Genomic DNA, 15,831 nt, shown 5'->3' with positions numbered 1-15,831 from the left:
TAAAAAATAACTTCCTGGGAAACTTACTGCTAGCCCATAAACTTGCTTAATAACAGCATAAAAATGCGAAGGCAAATTTACGTACACGCCTTACTTATTCTAAATACTGTAAGTCAAAATTACTTATACGCCATTCACTGAATAAACATGCTAAGACATTTTTTTCTTATACGCCTTACTTATTTTAAAAGCTGTAAATAAAAATGACTTATACATAGTCTATTTTTTATTTTCAGTAGTCCAAAATTACTAATAAAATGATACTTTTCAAACTATAGAATGCCAAATTTACTTAAAGTTAATATGTAGTTATTATATAGGAACACAATATTACTTATACACCAGTCACGAAAAAAACACCAAAATCTTGTCGTTTAAGAAACTGGAATTGAAAAAAGTCAACTATTTTTAAATTTACGTAAGCGCCAAAAAAGTGCTCGTATCGCAATGCTACCCAGACAGATCGACGCAGAATGAAACGCTGATTCCGAATATATAAAAAACCCAAAATACCTATTTTGGCGCTTACGTAATTTTGCCTTTCCAGTGACGATATAAATTCCTTAGTAATTTCGTGTTTTGACGTTTAGTAAAAAGTAACTGATTTGACTAGTTTGGAAACTAGCCTATTTTCCCCAGAAGGGGAGATATTGGGCAATGCAACATAAAAAAATCTGCAGATTTTTCTATATTTTACTGTTACGATATGCTATAACACCTACTTATTTCAGTCGTAAAATTAATAGGTTATCAGAAGGTGACCCGTGTGACTTTTTGTATCAATGTGTGACTTTTTATATCATTCATCTGCAAAAAATATTAATTTACTTTTCAAGTACATCTAATCTGTTTGGATGTCTACGGCAATGACGTGACTCCGAATCGTTCGTACCATCGTATCGGGGCCCTGAAATGTGTTTTAGCACGGGAAATGTCCGCCTCTATGGTCCGCCTTTATATCGTTGTTTTTACCGACCCCAATGCGAGATATACAGGGTGTTAGTAACATCGTAGCGAATACTGAGGGGGATTATTTAGACCATGATTTTGAGTTAATATCGAGTGGAATTTCCTGTCATAAAATTCATCAAAATTTTAGTGTTTTTTTTTAATATTTTCAGTTCCATTCCACACTTTTGCGACGTAAAATTCCACTTGCTATCAACTCAGGATCATAGTTTGAATCATCCTTTAAACATTTTTATAACGATGTCACTAACACCCTGTATAATTTACCTATAGAGCAACACGGACCTCCGTGGACCTATAAGATGTTACCTACATTATGTAAGTAAGTCTTTTAGCTGGTGGATGTTCTGTCGATGCTGCGCTTCGTCTAATATTATAAGCAGACCTTTGTATAGGCAGATGAACCGTATTGTGGAGGTCAATAATAAAAAAAAACAACGCACAAATGACGCAAACTGATAATAAGTAAATGTAAATACCAATTTATATAATAACACTTATTCCTACGCAAAGAAAGGGTTCTCCGGATAAATGTAGGTAAGTCTGCCTTAGATGGAGTTTCGGATGCAGCATAAGTACACCACACCCGAGTGAATTAAAAAAGTTGCTGTTACATTGACCTAACCTAAGTATTGAATGTGAGACTTCTCGGTGGAATACGCTTATCTGGGAAATGTCCATTAACTCTTACGGCGTTTTCGTACTACAACGATTCTCATCCGATCCGAGACTGTTAGGTAAATGACGGATCCGAAATGGCCGTAGACTATTTGTAGTAGCTTACACACTACACTTCCATCATCCGATATCTCTAAGTAATTTTCTACCATCCATACCATTGTAGAACTAGAATGCCCTAAAGGATATTTTTTTTTCGAATAAGTATTTTGGGTATTAAATGATAGGGCACAGTTTATTTGCACATTTCAAAAACGTACCTACATATTACTAGCTTTACTTTTTTTGCTTTTACGTATTGAGTTGATAAATAGCGTTGGATTGGCAACATAACTGCTCAGACCCTATTCGTAAAACCTATCCAGTTTTATCCCCAAATATTGCATAAAATACGTACTTATCGAAAACACATTACTTATCTTGAAAAATCATCATCATCAGCCCATTAACGTCCCCACTGCTGGGGCACGGGCCTTCCTTATGGATGGATAGGGAGATCGGGCCTTAAACCATCACGCGGGCCCAGTGCGGATTGATGGTTATTAACGACTGCTAATGCAGCCGGGACCAACGGCTTAACGTGCCTTCCGAAGCACGGAGGAGCTCGAGATGAAAACTTTTGTTTTGTGGTCACCCATCCTATGACCGGCCTTTGCGAAAGATACTTAACTTCAACAATCGCAGACCGAGTGCGTTTACCGCTGCGCCACCGAGCTCCTCGAAACTTATCTTGCAACTTAAGACTTAAGGCCAAGCCCTATTCTTATAAATAAATTTTCACGCGCTTTGCAATCTTTTAATATCGGCACCCCATGTCTAGATAGTGCAGTAAGTGTCAATCGTTTAATCCTATGTTAACGTCAAGTTTTCAACAGTTTAGTTTATCATTATCTTATCTTAAGCAAAACTGAATTGTTATTATGCTATTTATCTCAGCTATTTCTACTACATAATAACAATTTATATATCTACAGTACAATATAAAATGATAGAAATTCCAGGCAAACCCACTGATGTATAAATGTTTCTAAGTATAGCAAAGAGCGGTCACGTCAATAAAACAGAGTACTTAACAAAAACGATGTTAAACAATTGATTAATATTAAAATATTTAGGCCAGGCGCGCACTACGAGTTTTTCGCCGCGCGGCAGAAAAGAGCAGCGGCATAATGTCGATGTGTTTGTTTCGGATAGAGATCCGAAACAAACACATCTAGGCTGCAACGTCTGTTATTACCTAAGTGCCTAACTAAAAAATATGCTAAAACGTATGACAGCCTCCGTGGTCTAGTGGTTAAAGCGTTGGGCTCACGATCTGGAAGTCCGGGTTCGATTCCCGGTGTGGATATTGTTGAAATTACTTTGTTAGACTGTCTTTTGTTTGGTAAGGACATTGCAGGCTTGAATCACCTGATTGTCCGAAAAGTAAGATGATTCCGTGCTTCGAAAGGTACGCTAAGCCGTTGGTCCCGGGCTACTAGCCCAAACACCTCCACCAACCCGCAGTGGAGGAGCGTGGTGGAGTATGCTCCATACCCCCTCCGGTTGATTGAGGGGAGGCCTGTGCCCAGCAGTGGGACGTGTATAGGCTATTTATGTATGTGTGTTGTGTGTGTAAAACGTATGGGCATAATATAACAAAATATTAAAAATGATTAGATTATATCAATTCACATCCATTTTCATTCTATTCTTTAACGCTAATTAATGAACGGTTTACTTTGGCTAAGTAAACGTAACACACTATTAAACTATTCAGTAGGTACATGCCACTCCTGGCCTCCTAGGAGGGACCTGGCTAAACCAATTAAAATTGACCCCCCAAAAATGTGCATCCTAATCCGATCCTGGTTACATCCATATTACGGATACTCACATATCAAGAATTTCCGAAGATCATGGGGGGAAGTCTCCTGACAAGGATTATCTAGAGGATTAGGTATATCTATGAGATGTGCCGATGATATAAAGCGGAGGAGTTACGCCTGCGAAGCGTATCTCGGTTGGAGTCGCAACCAGAGCGGATTCAACATGGCGGACCTGGTAAGTGCCTTTATTATTTATTTCAAATTCATTTGTTTTTCAAGTTCATTTGTTTTTGAAATTCATTTGTTTTTCAAATTCAAATTCAAAAATATCTTACATAACGAACGTCTCATCCGCCTAAAACTACTTTTTAATATTTACGTTTTTAAACTAGGGCAGTCTAATGGGCTTTTTCATATTCCCTTTTAATAGGAAACCCCGTAATTCCTATCAATGGAAGTATCAGAAAGCGTGTTACAGTGTCAGAAATGTTTTTTTTTTTATAAGCTTTGTAAGGATTTCTAAAATTATCCGATTTTACTTTCCACATTTTCTTCTATCATTGAAAGGAAAACTCTCAATTGCTAGAATCCCCAATCCCTATTGATTGATAGTTTTTATTGTTTTCTCGTCATACAGCGCATTGGTTTACACTGTAGTGTTGTACCGTACCTTTATAAATAAATAAATTAAAAATAATCGTTAAAATTATATCATTTCGCGACAATGATACCATCTTTAATGTTTATTATATGATTTTAATCTTTATCATTTTAGTAAGTATGCACAAACGCTCACTTTAAACAAACAAAAGATAAATAGAGACTTCAACAATTATTCTTTGTCATGTTTAGAGAGGTATGTGGGTAAGTATATAATAAATATCTCCTGTACTCAAAGGATGCCAAGAGATTGCTACTTAACAATAAGGTCGCCTATTTTATTCTTCTATTTCTCTTTTGTTTTGTATTTGTGTATTTTTAGTATGTGCAATAAAGTAAGTATTTGTTTTAATATGTTATGTATAACAAACGCGACAGTCCCGGCCTGCTAACCAGGTTTCCCCGCTCTGGTGCAGCAAGAGTAGAGGTTATTTTGCATAAAACTTACTAAGTTAACTTCTAGAACAGAGTATGAGGTAGTTTAGACCCAGAACTATAGATTTGTTCAATGTCGGTAAATATGCGTCTGAATAAATGCAGCTTTTTTGACATGACTTAATTGTAGATTTGCCGCAAAAGACGTTAACTTCTTGGCCGGAGAGACGGCACCGAAAGCGTGCATTTTTACATAGAAATAGGCCAGTTTTTAACTAGTCAAATCAGTTAATTTTATTTACTAAACGTCAAAACGCGAAATTACTATGGAATTTGTATGAAAAAGCAGACTGTGACGTTATAGAAAAACGTGATAAAATGTCGGACTTATTACTTTTTTTCTTGATTAAAATTCATAAATAAGTTTAAATAGAAAAAAGAAAATGTTTTTTCGTTTGTTTTAGATCTGTCTTTATTAACCCTTTCACGGGCAGAGACCATGGGTCATTGATGGTTCATAATAAATAGTATGACACCTACGAATCGGAACGTCATTAATCAGAATTTCGTAATTTATCTTGAACTTAGCACACGATCCAATTCGCGACGTGCGGAACTGTTTCATACAAAGTGCCGCTCGCGCAACCCCCGCTATGTCTCTATAATATAAGTACCTTCTCTTTGGGCTTCAATGTTTAATAACATAATTATTTCGAACAGCAGAAAAGACCGGCAATGATCGACCCGTCGCAACTCCTGCGGCCGGAAGAATCATTCAACGGCAAACCAATAGACGCGTTCCGAGACTACTCCGTCGACGACGAAGACCCCATCAAGATGCGCGTACGCAAGACATACTACGACATGCACACCAACATGACTGTCGATTTGTGCAGGCGTAAGTTTTTGTGATCCTACTTTTTTTACTACTTGGCCGGACAAATGGGGGCGCTGAGGGCTGTCACCTGGTAAAAAATGTAAGAGAATAGGCCTGAGTACCCAGGTGAGTCTGGATATCGGCTCAGGAAGTCGTCTCTATATTTGAGAGAATCGGCCCACTGAAAGAGGAAAAACGTCGACCACGCTGGTCCTGAACTGTTTGTTTCGCCATTGGTATCACGCTGTTTCTGTAAAAATACTAAAAATAATCTAAAGAGGCCACGTCAAACCAATTCAACTAAAAAATAGAAGAAGAACTAAAAAATCAATATTGCAATTTAACATTTGCGCATATAAAAGTAAGTGCGCAATGTCTACAAATGTCAAATAGCAATTTAAGTACTTAAGTATTACTTTTTTAGGTCAATCGCTGCAATGTGGCTTTTATAACCGCCCGTTCATCATCTCCCTAGCAGTACCTATCCCGTTTAACACAGGGTCCGCTTACCTAACGCAGATTTGACAGGTCCGGTTTTTGACAGAAGCGACTGCCTGTATGACCTTCCAACCTGCGAAGGGAAAACCAGCCCAATACATACCTCCGAAAATACATTTCTCGCGAATATGGGTTTCCTCACGCTGTTTTCCTTCACCGCTTAGCGGTGATAATCGTTTATGATCCGAATATGAATTCGAAAAACAAATTCGTCAATCATTGGTTTAGGCCTGTGCTGGATTCGAACCTGCGACCTCTAAGTGAAAGGCAAGCAATACCTAGAGTTTATTGTTGTTAACTAAGTATTATGGTACATGGGCTATGTCAGGGGCCTTTGGTGGCTCAATACCTAATAACCCTGACACCAGGGTTGATGAGGTTGGTAATACACCTCACAACCCACACAATAGAAGAAGACTATTTATGGCTACAGAACCACAACTGCATATATCCGTCGTTGGACCATGACAAAGTTTAAAGGAGGTTCTACACAAAAAATAATAATTCCAACATCGTGACCTTGTTATTTAAAAAAAACGATGTGCGTTACTCCCTGTGGCTACTCTGTATTTCACTACCACAACACCACAGAGGCCCGTAATGGAAAGACCACATCAGGAAGTAGGTACTTACAATCAAAGAGCAAAAGTTCAGTCACATTTGTTCAGTTTCAAAAATTAAATTATTATAAAAGAGGTGGTTGTCATTGCCAACACATGGCTTTGACCACATTGTGAAGGTACGATAAGCTGCAAAAGTCCAATCAGTTTCTTGCAAAGTACTTAATAAATTAACTGGCTGCACTTAAGACCTCATCTACATGTCGTTTCTGTAATAGACCAAGAACACCTACGAAAACATTAATTTTAAAATTATGACGAGTAATGGTTCATAATTTCAGCACTGTTTACAAATAATTCGCTGGGCTCAGTGACTGAACTTTTGCTCTTTGATTGTGCTTGTGACTACCCCAATTGACATTGTCATACCCGCTAATATTATGATATTGATTGATATTCCGAGCAATCTATATCATGTGTACCATCCTCTTCACCAGTTGTTATTCCCACACGTCCGATCTTCCGTAGAATATAAATATATTGTCACGTGATGCGCCATTCTAAATATAACCACAATAATGGACCTCTTTCAGTAATTCCAGCAATTGGCACATCCTCGAATGTGGTGGATAACCTTTGATATGGAGAAGAATAGTTCCATTTATTTATATAGCTTTATTTATCAACAATAAAGCTGATATTTAAACAATGGTGCTTGTTTGAAATGCCTAGTCATGGCAGATTATCGACATGAATCGGATGTATTTTCCTTAATCGTTCCTCTTTACTTTGTAGTTTTGTAAACAACATTTTAATGTAATTTTACTAAATTAAGTACTTATCGTAATTAATAGCAGCCGTGGTAGCCCAGTTGGTAGAACGGTTGCTTCCACTTTGAGGTCGCAGGTGCGAATCCAGCACGGGCCTAAACCAATGATTGTCGGGAATGTGGGTTTCCTCACGATGTTTTCCTTTACTACAGAGCACGTGATAATCATTTATGATCCAAACCTGAATTTGAAAACAAAGTCGACAGTAGTCGTTAGCAGTTAGTGAATAAATTTTATAGAAATCGAATATAGAAATTCTGACGCTGCGTCGTCGGCACGATTCCGATCAAGAGGACGCGTCAAGAGTCAAATCCATCATCAATTAGCTCAAATGGTTACGAATGGGAGACAGCTGGTACTTATAGCACAGGCTTTTACATATTGCATAGCTTTATATCCGTTGGTATTGTTACTTCATAACTGTAGCTAAATATAGTTACTTATTAAAAGTAGATTGATTGATAACATATAAGTATATTAAGTATGTTATATTTTAAAGAAAATCATAACATTTTTGAACTAAGCACCCCATCTTTTCATGCAGAGAAACGAGCAAACTGGCTGAAGTTCAACCATTTCAAAGCCACCATCAAGGAGGCTTTGATCAAACTAAACGAGCTGGTGGACGAGTCTGACCCTGACACGGACCTGCCCAACATTGTGCACGCCTTCCAGACTGCCGAGAGGATCCGGGAGGACCATCCTGACGATGACTGGTTCCATCTCACTGGCTTGATACATGATTTGGGGAAGGTAGGTTTTCTTGGATTTCCGAAAAAGGATACCAAATGATTGTTCGAATCATTCAGACTTAAACGGGATTCGAACACTTGATTCGAGCTCTTCTCAAGCCCCGAAGTATGATAAGATAACACTACTTACATCTTTTTTGACGTGACTTATTAGATTTGTCGCAAACGGTAGTTAATGAACTACTTGGCCGGACAAATATGATGACACCACGACTCAGTGCATACGAATTTTGCAAGGAGTGTTTTGCAAGTATTTCGAGAGAATACTTTCCTCAAACTCTTATTTTGTTTGACATGTAAATCCAGGGTTTCGTCACCTAGGAGACAGACTCCCGGCCTTAACCCTATCAGGGTAGCATAGCCACAAAGTCGTTAGAAAAACTTACAAGTGTATTGATGCCAAAATACTGACTATCTATATAGTGGCTGTTGCTGGCAATACAAGTATAAACATTTATAATTAATTAATAATATTTTTACATAACAATATTGTACCGAATTGAATGGCCGACGCCTCCCGCGAAGGTGTATTTAACAATTCTCTCTCTCTTTATTTAAGAGCTGCGCTCTTGTCGGTGGAGTAATCGCCTTCATTACTCCATAGATAGAGCGTGTAGAACGGTGGTTGCCCCAATCGCCTTCCGTTCCGCAGTACACCGACCAATTTTGTCAATCGGTGATGTTCTAGCTAGAGCCCTACCAGAATCCATTTCCTCGGCCTCCAACCAGTACTGATACCGCTGCTGCCCGGCATCAGGGGTGCGCTTTTGAAGTAGCGGCGCCTACTCGCTACGTCACAAGATTGTCATAGAACCTAAGTAGCATTTTATAGGTTAGCTCGTCCCAGTGAGCTACCCACTACGTTCTGCTAATCCTGTCGCTGTTTGGTCGGGGACTGCTTATTTTTATATTCGCAGCTAACCATCACATCATTATAAAAACATAATTAAATAGTGACAAGGAACAAACTGGTGTTTTGCAATTGTACAAGTAGAACCCTCGACCTCTCACCATCTACTACAACTACAATCCATACACCAAGAGCCGAACAGTGGCAAGTTATTAAATAGTTGTAATCCCTTATCCGAAGCAATTAAGTAAGTAATATAATTAAGCAAAATCCAATTAGTTTCAGTAAGTTATCTATATTATACAACACGATACACCCAAGTCTCTATAGGTAGAGATAAACCCAATTGAGTGATAACCCGTGACCTTGTAACTAGATTGAGTGAACTCTTAAGAGTTTATTTTGCCATGCGAATAAAACTTTCCATGGTGAGATCATGTGATAGCCATGTGGATGGGGATAGTAGTGTTGACAGTAGTGTTAATATTGCATAGGTACATCGGACACTCAGATAACTTTTGTGCTGCAGGGGTTATGATATTGGTTATCATCATATCCATCATAAGACCTTAATAACAAATGGGTTACGAGTTGTATTCACACATATTCATACAAAATATTTCTTTCTTACACATAAACATAGAAAATATTTCTTATATATGCAGAGCTAGTAAATCATTCAATGAATTGTCACGTGATACAGATTTGGGTCTGTATTAGACCTAAAGATATTAGGCACCAGCTGAGTTGTGGTTTTTCTGAGTAGCCTAAGCGGGTTCCAAATGGTAGGGCGTGAATTTTTTTGGCGAGTTTACTGTTCTCATCTCATATAGATATTAAGTTGTTATTTGCGAAAACCTATAATTGGCTTATTGTATAGTTATAACATAATCTATTATTTCTCTTGCTGTCGGTTTTCCGAAAAAAATAAATAAAATAAATAAACTCGAGCCAACTTGCAGCCAATGTTGATGCGTTTGTCGCAAATAGCATTAACGACCTACTTGGCTGGAACTGTTGATGCGAAGTCCTGAGATGAATATTATTAACCTGATGGTTACAAGCGATCAGCCCATCGACAACAAGAAGTTATGTTGTAAATATTCTTTCTTTTTCATCGTTCCTTCATTGCTGAGGATCGTGACCACGTCACGATTTCTTTCCATTTCCAGCGTCCTGCTGCATGGACAGCTCGCTGGTTTCTCCCAACTGTCATTCTCACTGCATCGGACCATCTAGTTGGTAACTTTCCCCTGGTGCGTCTTCCCTTCCATCCTTCTCAGACTAAATGTCATTTCAGTCTCACTTCATTTCTTCACTCTTGTATCGTCTGCGTACCGAAGATTTGTGATTTTGCGGCTAGCCATTCACGCAGCCATCCCAAGCCTCAAGTGCTTTCTTCATAATATACTGTCCGTAGATATTGAAAAAGCTTGGGAGAAAGTATACCTGGCGCATGCCTCGTTCATTGTTGAAGACTCCCGATCGATGTTCTTCCAGTTTCGCCAAACAGTTGCCATCAAGTAGTAGATATTCTAGTGAACCAATATTTCAGAATAACATCACTCCTGCATCATCCTAATGTAATGTAAGTACTTAGTCGTTACATGAGCCATGTCTGGGGCCTTTGGCGGCTCAATAGTAACTCTGACACCAGAGTTGATGAGGTAGGTAATCCACCTCATAACCCACACGATAAGGATAAGATATAGGGAGATTATAATATATACTCACTCCTCGCGAGCTATGTTTATGTCGAGCTCGCCTATTGCCATTAACCGGCCACAAAACCTGGAGACCTCTTTTTTGGATGTGACTTATGACTAATGGGGACCGCTGAGGGCTCTCATCCGATGGAAACCACGTGATATCAATAATATGCAGCATAAAGTATATAAATATTGTGCAGGTGATGGCGTTCTACGACGAGCCTCAATGGTGCGTGGTGGGAGACACGTTCGTGCTGGGCTGCAAGTGGGCAGAGTCCATCGTCTACGGCCCTGAGAGCTTCAAGGACAACCCTGATACGTACAACGCTAAGTACAAGTAAGAAGTATGCTTAATAATACCATAGAGTAAGGAATACTACTACGTATAGAACGGCAACTCGGTATTACTTTAGTCTTCAGTCGTATGGGCGTAAGACGTCGCACACACAGATACGCGTGTACGAAACGTTAATGTGTAGTGTCTGTGTAAAACTAGGTGTTTTGTATGAAGTGTTCGGGGTGTGATAATACCTAAACAATCCTCTGATATGAATCTAAATTAGGTATATACTAGCCTGGCTCCACAGCAGCGGATCTTCTTACTTTCGGACTATCTAGTGATTAGTCTGCAATGTCCTAAACAAACTAGGAATCACAAAGTATTTTTTGTGATTTTGTCCCCGTCGAGATTCGAAACCGGGACCTCAGGATCGTGAGTCTAGCGCTCACCCACTGGACTACGAAAGCCGTTGTCTGATAAACATAGCATGTAATCCAACAGAAAGGAGTGTTTCAATTCGAATGTGATGGACCAATATTATGGGCGATAGAATGAAAATCCCTGATAGCCCTGTTGGTGAACTCGTGATTTACATCGCAGTGTCCACGAGTTCGAATCCCAGCTTGGGCTCTAATTGAACCACTGAATTCGTATATTATACATATACTTACCTACGTACACCTCTGCCTACCCCTTCGGATACACAGACGTGAAGCTATGTTATGTTGCACATCTGGGTGGTCCTGGATGTCCGTTTTCGTTTCGTTTTGTCTATTATGATTATGAAATATTATTGTATATTATGACGTTTATTTAATTATCGCACTCACATCACATGCACCATAGCTACACACTGCTTTCACTACTCACTTATAGATCCTTCTTTTAGTGTACTTAATATTTCTTTCTTTTATTGTTTTGTTTCTGCTTTCCATGTGTAACACTAAGTCGTTATTTTTGTACTCTTTATTTATTTTTTAAAATTTATTGTGCGGGTACTCGCGTTTCACAGGTAGGTTGAAAATCAGTATTGCCCTCTGGGTAAATTTTCACTGAACGCTGGCCTTTTTTGGTGAACTGCGGCACCCACATACCTTTATGTTTTCCAACTAAATATTAATGTGTGTATATTTTAATGTTGTAAATGTAATGTGTGTCGTAGATTTTACCTAAATAAACTTTTTTATTATTATTATTTTTTATGTGGTACATTGATCGCGTGTTATTGCAAATTTTCTTCCGATTACCTAGGTGCATGTAGAGTGCCCACCCCATTAAAATTTACAGGCGTGAGGTTGTACATACAGGGTGTTAGTGACATCGTAACGAATACTGAGGGGGATGATTCAGACCATGATTATGAGTTAATATCAAGTGGAATTTTCCGTCGCAAAAGTATCGAACGTAAAATAATTGAAACAAACAAAATTTTTCATGAATTTTTTGAGAGGAAATATCAACTCAGAATCATGCTGAATCATCCCCCTCAGTATTCGTTACGGTGTCACTAACACTCATACCTACTTGTATGGCTACCGTATGTACTTGTACGGAGTGTAAGTGACATCGTTACGAATACTGAGGGGGATAATTCAGCTGATTATTCTGAGTTAATATCAAGTGGAATATTCCATCGCAAAAGTATAGAATTGAAAATAATTATAAAAAAGACATGAATTTTGCGACGGAAAATTTCACTTGTTATTAACTCAGAATCATAGCCTGAATCATCCCTTGAAGTTTTTGTTACGATGTCACTAACATTCTATATAATAATCGGATGTTACTGAATGGCGAAGAAGTGTAGCGAATTAAAACGGCGCAATAATTCTGTCTTTATTATCTATAGCACCAAATACGGGATGTATTCCCCCCACTGTGGGCTGGAGAACCTCCTCATCTCGTGGAGCCACGACGAGTACATGTACCAGTTCCTCCAGCACAATAAAGCCAAGATCCCTGAAAAAGGACAGTACATGATCAGGTGTGTTTTTGCCACTTTTGAGTTCACTTCTCTTCTTCTATCGTGTGGGTTATGAGTTGAAATACGAACCTCATCAACCCTGGTGTCATGGTTACTATACTGAGCCGCCTAACACCCCTGGCATGGCTCATGTAACGACTACTTATTTACATCAGTAAGTAGTAACCGGGACCAACGGCTTAACGTGCCTTTCGAAGCACGGATCATCTTACTTTAGGACAATCAGGTGATCTGCCTGTACTGTCCTAAACTAGGGACCACAATGTAATTTTTGTGATATGTTTCCACCGGGAATCGAACCCGGGACCTCCGGATCGTGAGCCCAATGCTCAACCACTGGACCACGGTGGTCGTTGCGTTCACCTAACAAAGATTAGATTTAAGTAGGTAAGTACTATCTAAGAAGTATCTAAGAAGTCTCGAGGAATCTTTTACTTTTTTCTTTTCTTCTTCTATGTATTGTATATTTTTTCTTCTTTCTTCATCTTTTGTCATCTTTGGTCACCCTATTTTAGAAGAAGAAAGAAGCAAAATCCTAAATTAATGTTAGTCATACAGACTACATAAGCTAAAAAACTCGTAATGCGAAAAGCATCATAGACTTATTTTTTTTGCGATAACACACTATTTTTTTCTTTTTGGTAACGTCTTTATATTGATACAGTTTATATCGTACGAGTATATCTATGGAAATCCTATGCCTACCCTATTGATTTGAATTTGCTTTTATGATGAGAGAATTCAACGCGATCTTCGGGTGCTTTTAATAGCCTGATTGTCCGAAAGTAAGATGATCCGTGCTTCGGAAGGCACGTTAAGCAGTTGGTCCCGGTTACTATTTACTGATGTAAGTGAGTAATCGTTACGTCATGAGCCATGTCAGGGGCCTTTGGCGTCTCAATCATAACCCTGACACCAGGGTTGATGAGGCTGGTATTCCACCTCACAACGCACACAATAAGAAGAAGAATAGCTTTTAATAAATCCAGGACGCTTCCGAAGTACTTAAAGATATTACTCGTAGTTTTATCTACCTCAAAGACAACAATAAAAATGTTTATGTAGATATTTTTTTATATGTAAGTAGATATAAAAAATACCGCTGGAATCGACAACATAATCATCATCATCATCAGCCCATTAACGCCCCCACTGCTGGGGCACGGGCCTTCCCTATGGGTGGATAGGGAGATCGGGCCGTAAACCACCACGCGGGCCCAGTGCGGATTGGTGGTTATTAACGACTGCTAATGCAGCCGGGACGAACTCTCTCGGCTTAACGTGCCTTCCGAAGCACGGAGGAGCTCGAGATGAAAACTTTTTTGTTTTTGTGGTCACCCATCCCTATGACCGGCCTTTGCGAAAGTTCCTTAACTTCAACAATCGCAGACCGAGCGCGTTTTCCGCTGCGCCACCGAGCTCCTCGACAACATAATCTCGACAAATCCCTGACCTCAGTCTAACATTGTAAACGTTTGTCCTGGTGTCAGGTACCACTCGCTGTATCCATGGCATGCCGGTGGAGACTACCGGCACCTCACCAACGAGAAGGATGAGGAGATCCTTAAGTGGGTGCTCGAGTTCAAGTGAGTATCAATTCACCATCACGAATATCAACCTATTAGGTTCTTCTTCTATGCTAGATTGGAAGAGAATTAAAAACAGAACACATACAGCCGTTTATATTCGCGGGCATGTCGTAGAAATCTATGGATGCCCATCTCAGGACCCCCAGATGACCGGTGATGATGACGGGAACTTGACCGTCTAAGAGCTATCTTACGATTACTTGAGGCTCTGCCCACCCCATAAAGACTACGGCCTTGAGTTTCTGAATGTATAATATGTTGACTGAAAAACCTAAGTAGCCAAACTACAAGTTTCCTTCATGTTTTAAGGATTGTACAGTGTAGAAAATAGTTACGATAGTTAGGAAATAGTCACGTCACTTCTCGATGTAAACAACTTTATCTTTATTTAGTTTCGACGTAATTATACTTTTAACGAGTTACTAAAACATGCAAATATTTACAGCAAATACGACTTGTACACGAAGAGCGAGAAGATCCCAGATATTGAGGCCCTGTGGCCTTATTACGAGGGCCTTATTGACAAGTACATTCCTGGTGTCTGCGAATGGTAATGTTCACGACATTGCAGTCTACTTTGAGGCCTTAAACTAGAGCAATAGATTCAAAATAGATTGTAATAAGTACCTGCAGCTTTTAGAATAAACGGGCCTAAAGGCCCCAATACTGTTTTTAAGCTTACCGCTAGATTTTAACAAATTGTTAACTAAATTAAATTAAAATTTATTTCTTTTATTATTTAATTAAGGCCCATATTTTCCCATATTGTTTGTAAGTAGGTACTTATTAATTCCTAAATATTTTCTTCGTACATACCTATATAACTATGTAGTAGGTACCTAAAGTATTTTTATCAGTATCGACAAATATTATGTGTAAATAAATACCTAAATAAGATCAGTTGTCAATTGGACAAAGTTCCCAGTGATACTCTGTAAGCATGCCTATACGCATGTCATTTGTAACATTAATTAAACATATTTGTAAATTATATCGTGTATAAGTAAGATAATGAATAAAATAATCAACAGTGATAAAATTAAATGGTATTTTATTTTTATTTTGTTCAGCTCACACCCTTTTTTTTGACATGACTTATTGTCGATTTGCCGCAGATGGCATTAACTACTTGGCCGGAACAGCTCACACCCGTAATTCCAATCGGAATAGGCAGGGCCACAAAGAAATCCTGCGGCAAATGCTATTTGTACCTAAGTAAAGAAATGAAAATGTATGGAATTGTCATCTACTCAATTTCGACTAAAACTTCCCATATATGTCGAAGTTGAAGATTTCATCAATTTTTTTTTGGTCCTGGCTAAAACAGTCAACCAGTACATCAGGTACTTACTTATTATTTTCATTCGTTTAACTAAATTTTTGTTATTTTAAGCGTTAACATGCTAAAGTTA

General features: G+C 38.6%; 1 protein-coding gene across 1 annotated transcript; it reads left to right on the top strand.

The window, feature by feature from the left end:
- Nucleotides 1-3,627: 3,627 nt before the first annotated feature.
- Nucleotides 3,628-15,463, top strand: LOC126376036 (inositol oxygenase-like). The gene is made up of 7 exons (XM_050023194.1): nucleotides 3,628-3,690; nucleotides 5,214-5,388; nucleotides 7,800-8,008; nucleotides 10,767-10,903; nucleotides 12,696-12,830; nucleotides 14,321-14,416; nucleotides 14,865-15,463. The coding sequence occupies exons 1-7, from the start codon at nucleotides 3,679-3,681 to the stop codon at nucleotides 14,971-14,973; spliced, it is 873 nt and encodes a 290-aa protein (XP_049879151.1). The 5' UTR covers nucleotides 3,628-3,678; the 3' UTR covers nucleotides 14,974-15,463.
- The last annotated feature ends 368 nt before the right edge of the window (nucleotides 15,464-15,831 follow it).

Source organism: Pectinophora gossypiella, chromosome 20 (genome assembly GCF_024362695.1).
Source record: "Pectinophora gossypiella chromosome 20, ilPecGoss1.1, whole genome shotgun sequence".
Lineage (NCBI taxonomy): Eukaryota > Metazoa > Arthropoda > Insecta > Lepidoptera > Gelechiidae > Pectinophora > Pectinophora gossypiella.
Note: the sequence above shows the minus strand (reverse complement) of the source record. Positions and strands in the feature narration are given on the sequence as shown.